Source organism: Sorex fumeus, unplaced genomic scaffold, assembly GCF_029834395.1.
Source record: "Sorex fumeus unplaced genomic scaffold, SorFum_2.1 ptg000122l, whole genome shotgun sequence".
NCBI classification, from domain to species: Eukaryota; Metazoa; Chordata; class Mammalia; order Eulipotyphla; family Soricidae; genus Sorex; species Sorex fumeus.
In genome coordinates this window covers 49,425,870-49,446,376 of record NW_026606179.1, presented here as the reverse complement: position 1 = coordinate 49,446,376, position 20,507 = coordinate 49,425,870, and the positions used below count along the sequence as shown (strand labels likewise).

General features: G+C 54.9%; 1 protein-coding gene across 3 annotated transcripts; it reads right to left on the bottom strand.

Annotated features, from left to right (window-relative positions):
* Positions 1-788: 788 nt before the first annotated feature.
* SLC9A5 (solute carrier family 9 member A5) lies at positions 789-19,383 on the bottom strand. Of its 3 annotated transcripts, none has more exons than XM_056135880.1 (16): positions 18,979-19,383; positions 15,077-15,379; positions 12,677-12,840; positions 12,487-12,565; positions 12,026-12,203; positions 11,134-11,354; positions 10,689-10,891; positions 10,399-10,488; positions 10,235-10,305; positions 9,450-9,579; positions 8,209-8,297; positions 7,939-8,065; positions 4,102-4,272; positions 3,442-3,508; positions 2,594-2,728; positions 789-1,331 (listed from the first exon to the last, which is right to left on the bottom strand). In XM_056135880.1, exons 1-16 carry the CDS (start codon positions 19,169-19,171, stop codon positions 847-849), a joined length of 2,706 nt encoding a protein of 901 aa, XP_055991855.1. In that variant the 5' UTR covers positions 19,172-19,383; the 3' UTR covers positions 789-846. The 3 variants fall into 3 exon arrangements, with proteins under 3 accessions (XP_055991855.1, XP_055991854.1, XP_055991856.1); XM_056135879.1 differs by having other exon boundaries at positions 3,442-3,511; positions 18,979-19,382; XM_056135881.1 differs by lacking the exons at positions 12,677-12,840; positions 15,077-15,379; positions 18,979-19,383 and having other exon boundaries at positions 3,442-3,511; positions 12,026-12,117; positions 12,487-12,551.
* Between the last annotated feature and the right edge of the window lie 1,124 nt (positions 19,384-20,507).

The window sequence follows — 20,507 nt, the reverse complement described above, 5'->3', positions numbered from 1 at the left end:
AGGGAGGTGTGAGGAGGGGCCAGAGGGCCTAACCATCTTCCCACACATCCCCCCTCCGTTCTTTAGCCTAGAAAGCCTGGGTCCAGCTGAGGGAAACGGTCATTTCCTTCCCTGCACAAACCTTGCACCCTTCCCCTCCCTGCAGAACCTGAAGACACATGAACGCAGTCAGCCCTGTCCAGCCGAGAGAAGTTTACTGCGTCTTAGATTCAAGGTACAAAACAGAGAGGGTAGGTTTCTTCAGCCAGGCCCGGCATCCAGTTCCCACTTCCATTCTAGCCTGGGGAGTCTCCAGGCAACAATGGAGGAGCCCAAGAGACCGCTGTCTCACCCTTCTCTCCAAATCTACATCCGGCTTGGACACTGAGCAGTGCCCTGCAGTGACCCTGGTTGAGCTCCAGGACATCGGGCCTAGGAGAGGAGGAATCACCCCCAAAACTGGCAACCCAGGGAAGGAGAACAAGCAAGGCGTGGAGACTCCCCCTCCCTAATACATGACGGGAGAACATGGCCCGCCGGCCGCCTCTGGCCCTCTGGGGACCAGCACTTATGCGGCCGGCCTCAGTACCCAGAAGGTCCTTGAGCTGGAGGTGGGCCAGGAAAGCCCAGAGGAAGGAGACCCCTTGCTTTGGGGTCAGGAACAGCTGCCTAGAGTGACCCCAGGAGCACTCCCTGGGGAAGGGGCCTTGTTCCCCGTCTCCATGCAGCCCGCAGCAGCTCTGAGCACTGCTTAGAGGAGCGTTCAGGCCTCACAGAAGGTTGGGAGGACCCGCCCAGGAGACCCTTCCAGTGCCATCGGTCTGGGCAAGCTGCCCACTGCCCAGGGAACACTCCCCCGGCCCCGGGCTACAGCCGGCCGCCTCTGTTAAAGCGGATGCACCAGTGGGAGTTGGCAGTGCCCGGGCTGAGGTGGCTGTGGTCCTCGTGTCCCATGAGGGGCTGCAGCTCGGGCTGCTGGGGGAGGTCAGCGCTGCTCTCACTGCGGGAGCGGCCCGCCTTGGCCAGGCTCGGGGGAAAGGCGAAACTCGGCGGTGGCTGGGAAGGCGGCTGGGAAGGCGGGTCGGGCAAGGCCTGCGGCTCTTCAGCCGCCAGGGGCCGGGGAGGCAGGCGGGCCAGAGTCGGGGCCTGGGTACAGGGTGGGGACGCCAGGCTCTCCAGGGACGAGATACTCTGGTTCCAGCCCATCTGCATGTCCACAGGTACAATCTTGGTAGTCTCTGAGGACACGTAGACTGCCAAGTCCCCCTGCCCACTCTTCCACGGCAGCTCCTTCTCGGCGCAGGTCGGAGAGGGTGGGATGACCCGCGGGCTTGGGCACACCTCAAGGCTTCCTGGAGACAAAGAGGACACACGACTCTCATCACTATCACCGCGGCACCCTTTCAACTGCAAACACATTTTCATAAATCCGTTTATTCTTGGGGCCCAAGAGATAGTTCAGTGGGTAGGACACTTGCCTGGCATGCAGCCTACCCGGGTTCAGTCCCCAGCACTCCATACGGTCCCCCAAGCCCTACCAGCAGTGTCCCTGAGCACAGAGCCAGGAGTAACCCCTGAGCACCCAAAACAAAATAAAGAAGTCAATTCATTCCACTTTTGCCAGATCACACCCATTTGTACCAAGATTTAGTCTGTTGGGTTTGGATTTGGGGGCCACACCCAGCAGTGCTCCGGGGGCTACTTCCAGCTCTGTGCTCAGGAGTCACTCCCAGTGGTGCTCAGGGATGCCAGCAATCAAACCTTGGGTTCCCACATGCGAAGCTGAGCTCAGCCCTCTGAGCATCTCCCAGCCTCTGCACCATGAATTGATGGTGAAGGGCAGCCCAGGGATGCTGCTCTCTCATGACCTGAGAACCTCACACAGCATGGGCCACGGAGCTGCTTAAAGAGTTACCCAGCAGGACCAGAGTTAGAGTACAGCAAGGAGGCACTTGCCTTGCAAGGGGCCAGTCTGGGTTGAATCCCCAGCATCCCATATAGTCCCACAGGCCTGCCAGGAGTGACCCCCTTAGCACAGACCCAGGAATATGCCCTGAGCACTGCCAGGTGTGGCCCAAACACCAAAAAAAATGTTTTAATTAAAATAAAGTTAAGAAAAGTGTCCAGAGAGATAGTACAGTGTTTAAGTCATTTTTCTTGCATGTGGTCAACCCTGGTTTGGTCCCCAGCACTGCGTATGATGTCCTGAGCACTGCCAGGGGCCACTTCTGAGCATAGAGCCTACGAATAGTTCCTGATCACTGCCAGGTGCAGCCCAAAAGCCCAGAAAGGAAGGAAGAGAGGCAGAAAAGGAAGAAAAAGAAAGGATGGGTCGGTGTGGTCATATACACGCTTGCCTTGCATGTAGCTGACCCCAGTTAGATCCCCGGCACCCCATATGGTTCCCAAAACACCACCAGGAGTAATTCCTGAGTGCAGAGTCAGGATAACCCCAGCACTGCTCACCCTCCAAAAAGAAAAAGAGAAAAAAAAAGGAAGAGTAGTAAGGAAGAAGGATGCTCATCCTGCTGAATCAATCCTTGGCTGTGGAAAGAGCTGGGCATAAGAGAAGAGGGAGGGCGGCCGTGCTTGGTGGCAGCGGGAGGACCCTCACCTGAGGTCTTGCCCTCCTGCAGAACCTCGCTGGTGGCCCGTGCCACAAAGATGATCCCTTCGTCATCCTCCTTCTCTGTCTCCGAACTGTCGCTGTCTTCCTCTTCCTCAGACTCCACGGTGAGGATGACAGCACCTGGACGGGTCAAGGACAAAATGGGGCAGCCAGCCTGATCTCCTGGTGCCTCCCAAGCCCCAGCCAACCCTGGTCCCCACCCCTGATGGAGACACCCACTTTCTCCTCCAGCTGCTTCAGCACCAGCAGGGGGCGGGGAGAGACTGCAGAGCTCAAGGAGGGACCCCCAGAAACTCCAGCTCAAGGAGGCACCCCCAGAAACTCCAGCTCCCTCTCCTCTGCACCACAGCCAGGAGGAGCAAGACCAGGGAACTCTCAGAACCCTCAGGTTCCAAATTTGGCAGACAGGACGCTGAGCCCCTAGGAGCAGTCATGCAAGGCCCAGGAAGGTCCCGTTCTCCACGATGGAGTGTGGGTGCCCTCAGGCCCCGCCTGTGGCACCCTGATGGTGACTGTTTCCAGCACAGCTTTTTCTGTTCGTTTTTGTTTGGAGGCCACACCCAGCTTACTCCTAGCTGTGCTCAGTGCTCAGGCTTACTCCTAGCTCTGCACTCAGGGATCATCCTGGCGGGCTCAAGGGACCCTATGGGGTGTCTGGGATTGAACCTGCATTCAAGGCAAGCACCCCACCCGCTATACTATATAGCTCTAGGCCCCCCAACGCTGCTGTGAACTTGGAACCCACGTGCATATGCCCACCTGAGGGGAGGAACCGACTCGCAGTACTCCCTCTCCGTTCCCCTGCACCCCTCCCTACCATACCCCCTTCTTGCCTGTGTCCTGCAGGCCCAAGTCTCGGGGTGTTTTCCCATTTGTAGCCTCAGTGCCCATCACACCATCCTTCTGAGGAGAAGAAAAAAGAAATATCCCTGAGCCTCCGGCCAGACTCCAAACCCCAATAGGATAGAGCAGTGGGAAAGGCTATCTGTGTGAGAAAAGGGTCCCCATCCCTTTGCACCCCAGGAAGGGCTGAATCTGGGACTCAAAGAGTTGCACGACCTCAGCTCCCCGTCAAGAAATCATCTTTCTCTTTTTTTTTTTTTTTTTTTTTTTTTTGCTTTTTGAGTCACACCTGGCAATGCACAGGGGTTACTCCTGGCTCTGCACTCAGGAATTACTCCTGGCGCCGTGCTTGGGGGACCACATGGGCTGCTGGGAATCGAACTCGGGTTGGCCTCTTGCAAGGCAAATGCCCTACCTGCTATCTCTCCAGCCCCAAGGAATCATCTTTCTCCTACTTGTTTCCCCTCTGTTATAAGGTGACCATGTAGTGAGGGAGGTACATGGTCCCCCGTAGGCCCCAGGAAGATGCCAAAGGTAACCCAAACTGCTATAGCCACCAAGGTCTCAAGAATAAACCACGGGGTCCGCGTGGGGCTGGACTCTAACACTCAAACTCCTGCCTAGCCCCCGGGGAGCTGGAAGCCTCTTGCCTTCTTGCGGCCGGCCTTGCGCACGCGCGGCTTGTTCTTGGTGAAGCAGACATTGTGCTTGGTGGACTTGAAGGACTCCAGCCGCCGCTTCATGTTCTGCTGGAAGACCTCCTTGTCCTGCCGCTCCTGCGCATCCTCTGAGATGAAGTGGCGGCTGCAGCTGGCTTTGTACTGCCAATGACAACGCCCTGCCGTGAGCCGGAGGCCTCAGCTCCCCCCAGGAACCCGAACTCACCCGGAATAAACATCAAAGCAAGGCAATCCAGCCGGACGCCTCAGATTCTTCCTTCACACCAGGCAGCTTTTCTTTCTCCCAGAACCTCTTCACCCCAATCTGGCTCTCCCAGTCCCCAGCTGTACCCCCTTTCCCAATTCTGGGATATCAAATGACACGTATCCTATCTCTCAGGGCCACAATGACACCATGGCGGCCTTTTCCCTTTTGGGTTTGGGGCCACAGCTGACAGTGCTCAAGGGCTATTGCTGGCTCTGTGCTCAGGAGTGACCCCTGGTGGTGTTCAGGGGAATATATACAGTCAGGATTAGAATCTGGGGTGGCTGCTGCAAGGCAAATGCTTCAACCTCTGTAACTGTCTCTGGCCTCAGCACCTAGATTCTTCATCCTGTTCCACGTTGAGGCAAAGGCAGGAATGTGGGTGCTTGAAAAGATTCCCAGGAATACTGACATAGCCCCATCAGGAAACATCTGTAGAAATGGTTTCCAGATCTTCATCTCCAGACCACCCTGCTCTGTAACTCTATATGTCCCTTTCAAATTTTATCCTGGTCACCTTTGTCTCTTGCACTACTGACATTTTTGTAAAGGACATGAGGAATTAGGGGTTGGGTTACTGAAAATATGTACTCTATCCCTTAGGACTATCTTCCCAGTCCCCATGGGTCAATCTTACACAATCACTGACAACCAGTTACTTTGCACTTACTGCTGTAATGCACCGAGAAATACGCTGCATGCCTATGGAACATTTCTGAACCTAAACAGATCTTTAGCTTCAACGAGAAATACCAGAGATGAAGGAATATGTTAAACACCACCACTGGAACACCATCAACAAAATCTATAGGGCTGGAAGATAGTACAGAAGTTTTGGACCTTGCCTTGCATCTGGCCTGCATGATCCCCTGAGCATTGTCAGGCACCACCCGTGAGCACAGAGCCAGGAATGTCCCATGGGAACTGTGAGGTGTGACCCAAAAATAAAATCTGCAAAGAGTGATATTCTCCAGGACAATAAGTCATTCTCTTCAATAAATAAGGGGGGAGGGTGTGGTGACAAAGGGAACTGTCATACATTTTTAAGAGTAAGGAGACATATTTAGTGCATGCAAAGTGTGGATTTTACTCTGATCATAATATAAAAACATCTGGCAAAAAGGAATAATTGAATAATTGATCAGATATTGATGTCAGAAGGAATTATTGATATTTGTCGTGATAGTGATATTATGATTATAATTTTTAAAGTTCTTACTACTTTGAGCCAGAAATAGTTTGGGGATTAAGGCACATGCCTATATGGCTTTGATCCCAGGCATCACGTGGTCCCCCAAACACCTCCCAGTGCTGCTACACCTGAGCAGCAAAGTGCCCTTGGTCTATTGACTGAGACTCTCTAGGAGGAGCCTCCGAGTCTACTGAGCACCATTTAGGAGGTTAAAAAAAGGAGGTGGTTAGAGAGGTAATACAGTGGGTAAGGAGATTGCCTTGCATGCATCTAACTGGGGTTTATCCCAGGTATCGTCTATGCTCCGACACTATTGGGAGTGATCCCTACGCACAGAGCCCAAAATAAGCCCTATGTTTAAAAAAAAAATAACAAAAAGAAAAGTCTTACTATTTTTTGTGTGTTATTTTGTTTTGGGGTCACACCCTGTGATGCTCAGGAGTTAGTTACTCCTGGTTCTGCACCCAAGAATCACTCCTGGTGGTGCTCAGGGTACCATATAGGATGCTGGGGATCAGAACCCAGCAGGCTAATACAAGGTAAATGTAAACCCACTGTATACTATTTCTCCAGCCCTAGTTCTTACTATTTTGGCAATGGGTGTAGAGTAATAACATATTTTGAAGATGTATGATACTGTAATCTTAAAATATGTAGTCTTATGAGGCGGAGAGAATACAGTGGGTAGGGTATTTGCCTTGCACATGGCTGTCCCGGGCTCGAACCCTGGCATCCCATATGGAACCCTGCCAGGAGTAATTCCTGACTAGAAAACCAGAAGTAACACCTGAGCTAGGGATATGGCTCAATGACAAAGCATATGTCTTGCATGCACTGATCTCGGTTCAACGTCCTGCACTGCAAAAAATATGATGATGATGATAATAATAATAATAATAAATTCACAGTCTTATAAACAAAAAATCTTTTACAGTAATATTACCTCAATAAATTTTTTAAGGTATTGCCACCTGGCCATACATTTTCAAATATTTATATATGATGTCTAATATTTGGTTTACAATAATAAAATATGGATGGTGTTTGTAGGGAAGTAAAAAGAATGTTCCAAGTTTAACCTTGCCCCAATAATCATGCTCGATCTCGGTGGTAGATAACTGTGTTATTTTCTCCTCTCTAGTTTTAGACTGAAATTACCATCAGAAAAACAGTAAAAGGGGTAAAACAAATGCCCAGTGATGACATAGATTTAAGAGCTATCAATTGAGGAAGATAAGGGTTGCCTGAATTTTAAGGACAAAATTTTTTTTCTTTTTGGGTCACACTCAGCGATGCACAGGGGTTACTCCTGGCTCTGCACTCAGGATTTACTCCTGGCGGTGCTCAGGGGACCATATGGGACGCTGGGAATTGAACCTTGGTCGGCTGTGTGCAAGGCAAACGCCCTACCCACTGTGCTATCATTCCAGCCCCCTAAGGACAAATTTTTTTTCTTTTTGGGTCACACCCAGCAATGCACAGGGGTTCCTCCTGGCTCTGCGCTCAGGAATTACCCCTGGCGGTGCTCAGGGAACTATATGGGATGCTGGGAATCGAACCCGGGTTGGCCACGTGCAAGGCAAACGTCCTACCCGCTGTGCTATTGCTCCAGCCCCTAAGGACAAAATTTTTAAGGACAGGGTGGCAAGCCAACACGAGAGCACTGCTGTGGGAGAGAATGGCAAATGGGCCTCTACGTCACCACCTCCTCCCACCCCCCACCCCTCTGATGGCTCCTTCACTCTAGGCCTGTTTCCTGTGACTGGAGAAGACCAGGGACGGGAGATGCTGGCCTGAGGGGAGGAAGGCCTGTGTGCAATGAGCAGCTGCCAGTCCTTTGAAACCTTACTCTGCAGAGCCGCAGTCAAATGAGGGCCCGTGGGAGCAAGTCAAAGGAAGCCAATTCTGTCTTAACAGTAGAAACGGTATCATTAAAAGCTGCCTGGAATGGTGAGAGCTGGCCTGCCCTTTGCAGAAAGGCCCAAGACAATGGCTTGCTGCCCCCTTGTGGGGTTGTAACAGATTCAGCTCCCAAACACATGTCTGTCTTCCCCTAGCCACGCTGATCCACAGGCTTCCTCAGCACCCCTCCTCTGTCTGTCACCCCCTGGGGATCCCCTTCCCTCCCACCACCCAGCTCTCACAGCCACTCAACCCTCCCTCCAATCCCGTCTGCGCTCTGCTAACAGGTCCTTCAGCATTTTTTTTTCTCAAAAAAGCAGCTCCAGGTTATTATCACCCTACTATGAAGCCCACACTTCCAATTGGGCATTTCACAGGCCTGGGCCCACAACTGCCCCAGATACCCCCATGCCCAGAATTCCGCCTCCCGTCCCCTCCCCCCCCCCCCCCCCCCCCCAGCCACACTCACCCTGCGGCGTGGTTTGTAGAGGCCTCCACAGAGCAGGTGGTGCATGACAGCATCCTCGCGGTCCCGGCCACTGCGGACTGTGTCGATCACTTGCAGATCCAGACACGCTCCACTGCCACTCTCCCTCCTGCAGGAGGCAGAGAGCAAGAGCACTGGGAAGGGAGGACCCTGGGCCCTGGCACAGGGAGGGGCTCACAAATCTTCCCCAGAAGAGATTTAGAGGACCCAGTGGAGAGCAGCCCAAAAGGGAAAGGGGACTCAAGGACTTACAGCAGGTTGGTGACAGAGGTCTCGGCCACAGAATTGCGGCTGGGCATTGAGGGCAGAGTGAGGCCCGTGGAGGACAAGACATGGCCTCCCTGCAGAGGCCAACACAGAGGTAAGAGTTCAGACGCAGTCAGGCAGAGGAAGGCAGACATTCAGAGAATATGTATTTTTTTTTAATTCTAAGAATAACAATCGTGGGGGCCAGAGAGTTAGTACAGTTGGTAGAGCACCTTGCCTTGCATACAACCAACTGGTTCGATCCCTGATACCCCATCTGGTTTCCTGAGCCTGCCAGAAGTGATCCCTGAGCACAAGGAGTGAGCTCCAAGTACTGCCAGGTGTGGCCCAAGAAACAAAACAAAACAAAAAAGAATAACAATAGTGGCGCCAAAGCAATAGTACAGCAGGTAGTGCATTTGCCTCACACATGGCTGACCTGGGTTCAATCCCCAGCATCCCATGTGGTTCCCAAGAACTGCCAGGAGTTATTTCTGAGTGCAGAGCCAGTAGTAACCCCTAGACATTGCTGGACATGACCCAAACCACCGCCTGCCCCCCCCCCCCAAAAAAAATAAGAATAACAATCGTTAACATTATCTCATTCTTTTTCTTCTTTTTTTTTTTGGTAGTACTAGGGATCAAACCTTGCACATGCAAGATATGTGTTGCACCACTGAGCCACATCCCTGGCCCTTATTTTGTCCTTTAGTTGTTCCAGACACTAAGTGAGGCACTTTATAATCCCCAGAGATTCTTATTCCCACTTTCTTACAAGTGAGGATACTGAGGCTCTGAAAGGCAAAGTGTCTTACCCAAGGTCACCAGCCTATGATAAGAAATAAATCACTTTCGGGGGCCAGAGTGATAGAACAATGGGTAGGGTACTTGTTTTGCTTGTGGCCAACACCAGTTCAATCCCAAACCGCCCATATATGGTCCCCCATGCCCCACCAGGCGTGATCCCTGAGCACAGAGCCAGGAGTAAGCTCTGAACACCACCACGTATGGCCCCAAGACCCAAATAAATAAATCACCTCCATGACAGAGTCCGGCTGCTTCCACCCTATCCTGCTTGCCAGACTCTGAATGGCCGTGTTCAGCCACCTGGCGCCAGCATCAGCTACTTCACAGGACCCAGGAGTCTGCTGGGAATTCCCACCTCCCTGCGTGCATAGAGCCTATCTGCCCCACTCAGCTGGCCTTGCCTCCTGTCCACCCACCACAACAGGCAACCACATACCTACCTGGTCCACAAAGCTAATGGCATCCCGAATGTTGAGCCTGTAGTACACATCCCAGATCTGGTCCCGGATGCGGTAGGCTGACCGCCGCATCAGCAGCTGACTCAGGTACTTCTTGTCAAACTGCTCCCACCTACAGAGGAGGAGGCCAGGCCCAACCTGAGTGCCATCCCCTGGTGCCCAGCTAGCAAGCCCCACCTTGGACAGGACTGGGGCGCCATCAGCAGTGGCCTAAGCTCCAGGTAGGGGAACTTGGCCAGGGAGAATCTCAGGGCCTACCCCTCTGGAATACATAAGGTTGCAAGAAAGCCTGACACTGTCTGAGCTTTTCACAAACAACCGTAAAGTTACAACCCTGACAAGAACTACAAAGGGGAATTAGAGAGGATGATGGGGTTGTCCTGTCAGGGAGGCTGGGGGGGCCCCTAAGAAGCTGATGCCTCTGGGGAGATGGTCTGCAGGATGAAGAGGGTGAGGAGGTGAGGGGGGGCGAAGGGGTATGCTGACAGCACCAACAGCATGTGCAAGTGGGTCTTGAAGTTCGACCTTGGGGACCCTGAGATAGGCAGGCGGAGTCGAGCACACAGAAGCCACAGACCAAGCAGGACTGGGCAGGCCTTCCTGGGGAGCCTGGGCTGATCCTGAGGCCTGGGAGGCCACCGTGGGGCTTCCGACAGGGGGCCCCCTTGTCCCTTCTTTGTCCCTTCTCGGAAGGGGGGCACCTCCCCCAGCCTGCCCTGGCTGGTGGGGCGGCTGCTGCTGAAGGAGCTTCGGGGCAGCTCCCTCACCTGTCCCTCCAGTAGTGGTAGCCATGGTGCCCCACAACGTCCTCCACTGCAGCCAGAATGTGGTCAAAGGTCTAGAAGGGGGGCGGGGAGGGGGACTGGATCAGGACTCTGCTCAGAATAGAAGGGCGAGTGGGACAGCCACGGGACGGGGCGCCGGTACCCACGTGCTCGTGCAGCTCCTGGTTCAGGGTGGGTTTATGGTGCTCACTCCTCTTCACCTTCAGCCACTTGACCAGAGGTTTGATGGTCAAGCCCTATGGACAGGCAGTGGGTAAGCCCCGTCCCCTGCTTCCGGCCTCTGGCTGCCTTTCTTTACCCATCACTGGGCTTAGGCTCGGCTCCCATCTCCCATCACACGCCATGTCAGGACCCACTCCCCGCTCATCCTACAGGCGCTCGCAGCCTCCCCCAGACCGGCCAACCCCTCTCCCGTCAGCCTCGTGAGCTCTCCCACCTGCACGATGACCGTGAAGAAGACCACCACGATGGTGGTGGCCACAAAGTAGTCCTTGGCAGGAACCTTGGTCCTGTCCAGGAGGATGACGAGTGCGAAGGCCACAGCCCCCCGCAGGCCCCCATAAGACATCACCACCTGGTCAATCTTGTCCAGAGGGACCAGCCGGAACTGGTTCAGCGCCCACGTCTGCAGGACTACGCCTACAGCAGGAGGGAGGCCAGTGGGAGCAGGGCGTTGGGAGTGGAGGACATGGGGAGCAGATGGTACCAAGGATCTGGGCTCAGGTTGGACAGGGGCTGGGCGCGGTGAGCAGCCAGGGGGGAGGCGGCAGGGGTGGGGGAGGGTTGCTGAGGACATGACCAGGAGGTGGATTCAGATGAGGGATGAGCTACGGGGGGCAGGGCAGAAAGGAGAGCAAGAGAGCAGAGGGTGCCGACAATACCGAGGGCTCGGAAGAACAGGATGAAGAAGAGGGTGCCCAGCACCAGCCCAGAGTCCCAGGCCCACTTGGAAGAGTCCACAGCTGAGATGCCAAGGAGCATGAAGATGACGGTCTCAGCGCAGCTGGCCAGCGTCTTCATGGTGTATTTGACAGCTGTGCGGGACTTATGGGAGATGTTGGCCTCCACGTACTTCTTACAGCCCAGACCACACATAGTCACCCTGGGAGAGGTCAGGAGATGTGAGGGGTGGGTTGTAGGAGGCCCAGCCTCTGGGGGCTGGGTCTGCCAGAAAAAGGCCCTGCCCTTCACAGACAGTTGGTCCTGGGCCAGAGTGATAGTACAGCAGGTAGGCCCTTGCCTTGCACGTGGCCGACCTGGGTTCAATCCCCAGCATCACATAGAGTCCCCTGAGCCCCGCCATGAGTGACCCCTGAACACAAAGCCAGGCGTAAGGCCTGAGCACTATCAGGTGTGGCCCCAAAACAAAACAGACCATCAGCTTCTCAGAGTCGAAGCCTGGGGAGACACGGAGTCCTAGACAGTTCATAGGACCTAGAGAAAGGCCCTACTCCATCTCCCACTCAGGAGAGGGACAAGCCAGCAAAGACATCTCTGACTGGCTGCCTCTCAGACGCTTTTGGAAGGCCACAACTGCTGAGTTGCAACACTCAGCCTTGGGGTCCATTTCCCACTTAGCCCACATGCTGTGGACACCTCAGGAAGACTGGGGGCCGGGTCAGCCAGGACAAGAGGACAGCAGATCCTGGAAGAATGTCTGAGGGGACTCTCTCCCACAGGCCTCAGGGTCTGATGGCCATCCTGGTGAGGGACAACTGTCTCTAGCCCCTCCCCCCCACCACTGGCAGCTCACAAGGCCATCCCAGGACTCACGCAAGAATGGCAGAGAGCGAGGCCATCTCAGCCGTGAGGTAGGCTGCGTAGGCGAGGAGGAAGACCAGCAGCGGCTCGATGATGCGGACCCGCTTGGTGAAGCGTGTGGTCAGGGCCAGGAGGAAGGCAAAGACTAAGCCCACGGCTGCCCCGCCCAGACTGACCACAAACAAGGAGGCTGGGGGAGGAGTGGGGGGGTCAGCGTGAGCCCTGGCCCGGACCCCACCCGGGCTGACGAGACTGCTGCCTGGCGGGAAGTGGAGTGGGCCAGGCTGGGAGCTGGGGCAAGCCCCCCTGCTCAGCTTCTCAGGGCCCCCCCTGGCTCCAGGGAGGAGGGAAGAGAGCCAGGCAACCCGGAACACCTCCTTGTCAGGAGGTGTGGTGACAGGGTGCAGAGCGGGGAGACTCGGTAATCCCGGGACAGCAGGTGACCCGCGCCAGCCGAGGGGGGAAATACTGACCGACTCCTTTTAGGTAGTCCGTGGCCTGCACGTTGGCAGAGCCCATTTCCACAAAGGAGTTGCAGACCTTGTACAGCACCTGAGGGAGAAGAGGGGAGTCGGCAGGGGGGGGCGGGCTTGGCGATGCCGGGGAGGGGCAGGAGCCCTGGGCAGAGCGCGCAGCCTGGGCTGAGGGACTGGAGCGTCTCACCACGGTGACCGCATCGTTGAGCAGGGACTCGCCAAAGACGATGATGAAGAGTGTCTCGTTGACGTGCACCTCCTCAAAGACAGCCAGCACAGCCACAGGGTCCACGGCAGAGATGAGACTCCCGAAGAGCAGGAAGTCCAGAAAGCCCGCCTGCACCCTAGGGCCTTATGAGGAGCAGATGGGGACAGTCCCCCGTGAGGGGCAGAATGTCCTGGGACCCAGACTCTGCCCCGCTCTTTCGACCAGGACACCTGAGAGGACATGGGAGGGTGAAGAGAGAGTGCCAGCCTGCAGGTGAGGAGTCAGGCCCAAGGTCTGGCGTGACCACTTACCATCTCTGGGCTGCGGGCTCTGTCACTGACACAGTGATTTCCCTCAGTCAGGCCTCCTGATCTGCCTACCTCACAAGATGGCAGCAAAAATCAGCCCAAGAGGGAGAGATAATACAGCGGGCAAGGTGTGTGCCCTGCATGCAGCTGACCTGGGTCCAATCTCTGGCGTCCCTGAGCATCACCAGGAGTGATCCCTGAGCGCAGAGCCAGAGTAAGCCCCGAGTACTGCCAGGGGGTGGCTCCAAAACAAAACAATGCAAAAAATAATCAACCTAGGAGTGGGTTAAGAAAGCTCTGTGGCACCAGAAAGCTGAGCCGGCCTGGAGTTCAGACTGCAGCCAACCACCAGCAGCTGCCTGGCTTTATTAGAGAGCAGAACAAAGACGCGCTTTCTCGGGCACCTGTGGTTCTCAGCCTAAGAGATGTGACATTCACAGTTCTCAGTGGCAGGAGAATGGGGGGTGTGCTCCATCTCCAAGGGCTGAAGAGGGTAGGAAGAGCACCACAGGATTTGAACACACACTGCGAGCCTCCATCTCCTCACGCAGATATGGGGAATGTAACAGGATCTACCTCAGAAAGATCTTTCTGTGTACCCGGGCCCAATAAAGATTGGCCAACATCAAGCTTATTGTGATGAAGATGAGCTAATGTCCTCCCTTCCTTTTCTGTTCCAGAGAGTTCCACCCCAGCAGGAAAAAAAAAAGCACCTGGTATCCCCAGGCAGAGATGGCATACCTCACCAGGCATCTGGGAAGAAATCTGAATGATCACGAAGCAGGGTTGAATGAATTTAGGCAGAAGCAGGGTAAAGCGGAGGAAACAGGACTGGGCAGTGGGAAGGCGAAGAGATCAGTAGAATGGACCTCTCCTGCCCACCACCTTGGTTCCAACAGGAACTGAGTGTCAGGTGTCTTGTCCCTCCCCCACTGCATGGGACACATGCTATCCCTGCAGGGCTGTCCTAAAGAATTGGGCACTGAATGCACAGCACTGGCACTTTGCATTCTATGAATGTATAATACGGATAGGGAAGGGGTGGGTTGGAGCGATAGCACAGCGGGTAGGGCGTTTGCCTTGCGCGCAGCCGGCCCAGCAGAGCCAGATTCGATCCTTCCGGCCCTCTCAGAGAGCCTTGCAAGCTACCTAGAGTATCTCGCCCGCACGGCAAAGCCTGGCAAGCTACCCGTGACGTACTCGATATGCCAAACACAGTAACAACAAGTCTCACGATGGAGACGTTACTGGGCCCGCTCGAGCAAATCGATGAACAACGGGAGGACAGTGCTACAGTGCACTGTGTTTGGGGGCTACAGCCAGTAGTGCTCAGGAACTACTTCTGGCTCTTTGCTCAAGGGTCACTCCCGGTGGTGGTATGGAAACCATATATGGTACAAGAGTTCGAACCCAGGGTCGGCCAGATGCAAAGCAAGTGCCTCACTCCGGTAGTGTCTCTCCGGACCAAAAATACATATTTGTTCATGTGATTCAGCGGTGGAACACAGGCTTCACATGTGTGAGGCCATGGTTGGAGCCCCAGCACCATAAAAGAAAGAAAGTTCGGGGTGTAATTCAGCAGTAGAGCTCTTGCCTTGTATGTGTGAGATCCAAGATTGGATACCTGACACCACAAAAACAATGATAATAAATAGAATGAACTCTGAGGTCAGCAACCCTCCCTGACTAAGACTGGGGCACAACCAGGATGGTGACCCTCCCAACATGAGCTGGGCTCAGGGAAGCAGGGCTGGCAAGTGTCAGTGTGGGCACAGAGAGCAGGAAGCAGCAGAGTGTCCAGGCAGGTTTTCCGGCCTCCGCAGCCCACACACAGCCGGAAGCCAGCCCTGCTCTGCTGTCAGGCTACAGAAACCCAGACTAGCCTGGCAGAGACCTGAATGAAGGCCGCGGGCCCATCTGGAGCGCTGCCTGGCACTCTGGGGTGGGGCCTAGGACAGCACTCAGAGTGTGACTCTGTCACCATGGCATCTCCAGAGCTGGATGGGCAGGAAACTGGGGTATGTGTCTGACACGGCCTCCCTTTGCCAGCCCTGGCCTTAAGATCACTCACCCACAAATCCGGCCTGCTGCAGGCCCCAGAGGGCAACGCCTGTTGTGAAGGCATTCCAGAGTGTGCCCACCACGGCATAGGTCAGGATGGCACCCAAGTTGTCAAAGAACAGTCGACTAGGCATGAAATAGCCTGAGTCCAACACAATGGGAGGCAGCAGGAAGAGGAAGAAGGTGCCTGGTTCCAACTGGTACTCAGCTTTCTTGGCCACAGCCAAGACGATGCCTCCCAGCACCAGGCCCAGCAAAATCAGCAGGCAGCTCTCAGGGACCAGAGACGTCACCTTCCGGGACAAGTGGAACACTATAGTGCAGAAGAGGGCAGGAAACGTTAGTTGAGGGGGCAGTCACAGGCAGGGGATGAGGGGTGCACACATGCACATACACGTTGGCCTAGAACCTCTCAGTCTTAGCAGGTGTTCACCCTGGGACCAAGAAAAAAGAAAAAATGCAGGACTCCTAGAATGGCCAGCCTCGGAGTGTTTTCCAAAGCAGGTGATACCATTGCCTGGGGGTGCTGGAACAAGGAGTGGGGGTTGAAGGAGAAGCATCCAGAGCAATTTGGGGAGTGCTTTCTGATTGTTTGCTTAAAGATAGATTTCTAGGGGTTTTGAGTGATTATTTTTTCCAAATAAAGGACAGTAGGCCAGGAAGTTGGAGAATCTGCTCTTGGGCCAATCAAATCCCCCACTGTACCTGGGTGGTCTGTTTCTCAGTATTTGTCTCAACTCAGCCTTAGCTTGCTTTTTCTACTTCCGGGAATGCCCCTCCCATCTATGTTTGCCCTCAAAAGAAGTCATCTTTCTTTTTTTGTGGGGGTGGGGCACACCCAGCTGGGCTCAGGGCACCAAATGTGATGTCTCAGATGGCAGCGGGTAGACCGAATGCCATCCGAGACACCAAAACAAGCACCTTATCTGTTGTACTATCCCTCTGGCTCCAATTTCACCTTTCTGATCTCCCTTATCTATAGACAGTATCTGAATCTCGGGGCAAATAGTACTTGGTACATTTATGCATAGCATAATTATAACTCAGGGTCTCATGGTTCAAATTCTAATTCCTCTAGATCCTGTGACTTCAGAGCAAATAATTTCACTCTGTCTTTCACTTTTCTCAGTCACAAAATGGGAATTAAAACTCATAATGCAAATAATCGCTGAGCACCGCTGGGGGTGGCCCAAAAGCAAAAAGCAAAAAAAAAAAAACCACAAAAATAAAACCATAAAGAACTCATAGAATTATTATGAGTTTAAATAAAACAACCTACTCAGAAGCACTTAGCATGCTCTACAGTCGGCACTTACTGAACTTTACCTATTACTAGGCCACAGTGCAGTCTGCCTCTGAGGAGGCTTGTCGACAGTGCTCCAGCCCAGGGTGCTTTCTATGCTGTAGCTCAGTAAGGACTCAGCCCTTCAAAAAGTCTAAGGGCAGGTCAAAGAGTACAGTGGATAAGGTGCTTGCCTTGCATGCTGTCAACCTGGGTTTAATCCCTGGCACCTCATATGGTCCCCTGAAAACTGCCAATACTGATCCCTATGCACAGAGCCAGGGTAAGACCTGAGCACCACTAGGTGTGGTCCCCAAGTCCCAAAAGTCGAAATAAATGAGAAGCATGGGGCTTAGCTGTCAGAACGTCTCCAGCTCTTCACACCCCCTCACTTTCTGTGTGATCTCAAGCAAACTATTTAAGTTACCTGAACTTCAGCTTCTCCTGTAGCATGGGTAATATATTCACTATAAAGGTAAGACGAAGGAACGAGTGGGAATGTGCCTAGCAAGATGTCAGGATGCCTATTTGCAGCAAAGGTGAGTTAAATCTGTTGGAGCAGGCAGGAAAGAGCTTCAAGCGTTACTGTCACTCTTGCCTTTGCCCCCTAAACGAAACTCACTGGCTTACCCTTATGCCCTGAGACCAAGAGCAAACACCTCTCCCCAATACAGTCTCCAGAGTGGTGGACAGTGGGGGAGGCTTCCACTGGGGACACAAAGTCTTTCTGAAGCTGTGCCCAAAGGGCCTGGGGCAGGGACTGGAGCGATAGCACCAGCGGGTAGGGCATTTGCCTTGCACACAGCCAACCCGGGTTTGATTCCCAACATCCCAAATGGTCCCCCAAGCACCTCCAGGAGTAATTCCTGAGTGCAAAGCCAGGAGTAACCCCTGTGCATCGCCAGGTGTGACCCCCCCAAAAAAAAGGGGGGTCTGGGGCAGTGCCTGGCATATCATGAGATCTAACTGGTGAATCCAGGGAGGGAGTCTTCCAGCATTAAAGCTGGGGGAAGAGTATCCCAGGTAGTATTTTCTGCCTCTTTCCCCTCACTGTGGTTCGAATGTCCCCCATCGCTTCCCTTTGTGTCTCAGGGGTGTATACTTGGTTGCAGCGCTCACACATACTTAGCTATAGTATACTGGAGGTCCCACTTGTAGTGGTACCACAAATCACAACAGCAGTGCTGACAGTCGCTCACAGCTGTGTGGGGTCACACCCGGCAGCCTCGCCAATAAATGTGGGCAGGGACTGGACTGCCAAGGCTCTTCCCCAGGTCCCCTCCCTGCTGGAATTTTTTTTTTTTTTTTTTTTTTTTTAGCTGAAGAAGCAGCTCTCTTCTCCTGCCCCCATAGGAGGTGTTATCCAAGCTAGGAAAAGCAGTGTGATTTATGGGGGAAACTTGTCATCGCCACAGACCCTAAATAAAAAGGGACTCCCCCACCACTCGGGATTCACAGTGAGTCCGATTTTTGACTCCCAAACCTGAGGGTGTTCCCACCTGGCACTCAGTGCTGCTGCCAGCCCCTCAGCTGTCAGGGATGTCCTCACGCTCATCCTTACCTTGGGGGCACCCCTCCTCCCTTTCAGGGACCTTCCCCTAGCACTGCAATCCATAACCTCTTACAAAAGCCAGGACTCTGGCACCAGGAGGCTTCCCGCAGGCATTTCAAGTCCCATTTTCTGTTATTAATGAGCTGTCACTGTGGCGTGGAGTTCTGCTCCCTGCCCAGCCACCCCAGTCCCTCAGCACAAGGAGCATTGGGGAGAGAAGGGGTGGGGGCTAACTCTAGGCTGTGTGGTTCCCACAAGAAGACGGTGAGACGGAGTACAGGCTGTGCCAGCATAGACGGGGAGTGAGTAGCAACGCTCTGCTATAATTAGTCACCCCCACAGCAGAGCCTGCACAACAGGGAGAAGGAGGAGGGTCTCGGTGGAGGAGGGACCACTGACTGCTTGGGAGAGCACAGAAACCGAGCTCCGCAACGAAAGGACCAGAGCACTGAAGGCTAACGGTGGTCCGGCTCTGAAAGCATCTTGTTGCAGGCAGCACTAGAAAGACCCCAGTTACTGGAAGTTTCTGGCACCCTGAAGTGGGAGGCAGGCGGCGCTTTAAGCCCACGGCTGGACACAAGAAGGGGGAGTCTTTAGCGAGCGAGAGGCTAGAGAAGTGGACAGCTTGGCAGGGGGTCGCGCCGGGAGACTGTTAGTGTCTGGCGGACCCCCTTCAGCGGCCCCTCACGACGCAGGCACAGGCTTTTAGGAGGCTGGGATTGGTGGAGAGCAGACTGAAGGGTTTAATCGCAAAGGGGGGCGGGGGGGGGACTGAAGGGGAGACAGAAAGGGCAAAGGAGTCTAGGGAAGAATCTAGAGAGAGCTCGAGCAGCCCGTGGAGAAAGGCAAATCCTCAGCGCCCCGGGAGAAGGGAAGGAGGGAGACCCCCCCCCCCCCCCCAGAGGCGGCGCAGGTACTAGGTAGAGGTGGGATTGTGGGATGGGAAACAAAGTCCGGGCACCCGCGCCAGAAGCCAGTCGGGATCTGGGAATTGAGGGTCGGGGGATCGGGCGAGAGCGGGGGTAGGGCGCTCCGCTGCCCGGGCTGCCGGCCTAGAGCCCCACACGCACGCACTCACCGATTTTGGCCAGGCTGGCCACCAGGATCCACAGCGCCACCAGGTAGGGTGCCTCCACCTCGTGCCACTGCCAGCGGAAGAGCGCCAAGCCTGGGGGAGGCTCACCGGGAGACCCCGGCTCCGGAGGGGGCTGATCGGTCGCGCCTGCCCCGGCCAGGGGCACCCCGAGCAGCGGCAGTGCGGCGCGCAGCATCCTGCCGCCCGCCGAGCCCCCCTCCCGGCACCGCACGGCCGCCGGCCCCGCGTCGCCGGCGCCGCCGCCTACCGGCCGCCCCCGCGTCACAGGCACGTGGGGCGCGCTCCCCCCAATCCCGGCTCCGATACCCCTCAGCCAGGTCGAGACTCCGAGACCCTGCCCCGGCGTCCTAGCATGCACCCCTGCTCCTCCTTCTGAACCAGCCTCAGCTCTGGAAATTCCCCGGTCCAAGGAGCCCTCCCCCACGCCCCGCCCCCTCCCCCCAGTCCTGCAACCTACTCCTGCGAGGCTGTTCCCCCAAAACCTTCTCTAAACCTCCCCCCGACCCGAATTCTGAGCCGGCGAATGGCCACAGCCCCCTCGGGCCACCGCCGCGTCCCCCACCGTGGAGGCAGCCGCGGACTTCACGCGATGGGGAGTCTGGGGTGGGGGCGGTAGGCGCGCAGCTCCCGCACCTCGGGGGCGGCGGCCAAGCCTAGGTACCCAGCCGCGGGCCCGGGTGCTGCTCGGTGCAGACTGCAGGGGGCAGTGTGCCGCGGCCTCCCACGCCGCCCGCGCCAGCCTCGGACCCCCGTTGGGCCCCCGCCGAGACCAGAACTGCGCACGCGTACTGGGAGCTCTCGGAAAGCCGTGATGGGCAGAGCTGCCCCCAACGTGCCCGAAAGCTCGCTGAGAGTCCAGCTCGATCTAGGCTGAAGAGGACGTTGTTCCTCTTCTCCCAAACCGAAGAGCACCTGACGTTCCTCTCCCTCAAACTACAGGGAACTCCTCACCTTTTGCATGAGACAAAAGGGAATTTATCTTCTTTCCCCTAACTACGGAAAAGCCATCCTCTCAAAACCTCTTCAGTCTACGAGGGCAGCCACTCGACTTTACCCCCAAATCTAATCGGGGGCGGGGAGACGCCTTAAAGGACTGGAGTCGACGCTTTGTATGCCGGAGCCCTGCGTGTTTCCCCAGCACTACATGGCCCCCTGAGCACCTCCGGATGTGGCTCCCCAGTATTTTTTTTTTAATAATTAAAAAAAATAGAACTGAGGAGAAAAATAGGACTGGAGCACCTACTTTGCATGCGGAGGCATAGGTTTGATCTCCGCACCACCTGGTCCCCTGAGCACTGAGAAGATTGGCCCCTGAGTTCTTCTGGATGTGGCTTAAAATAAACCCCAAAAAATCACAATAAAGGGCATTTGTTTTGTCTCTCCTCAAACTGAGGATCTCTTCCTCGTTCATTCAAGCTGAGAGGCGCCCATCACATTTCTTCTTAACTGAGGAGAACAAATACTATCTCCACCCCATCATGTTGAGATCCTTTTTCTTTTTCCTCCATAAT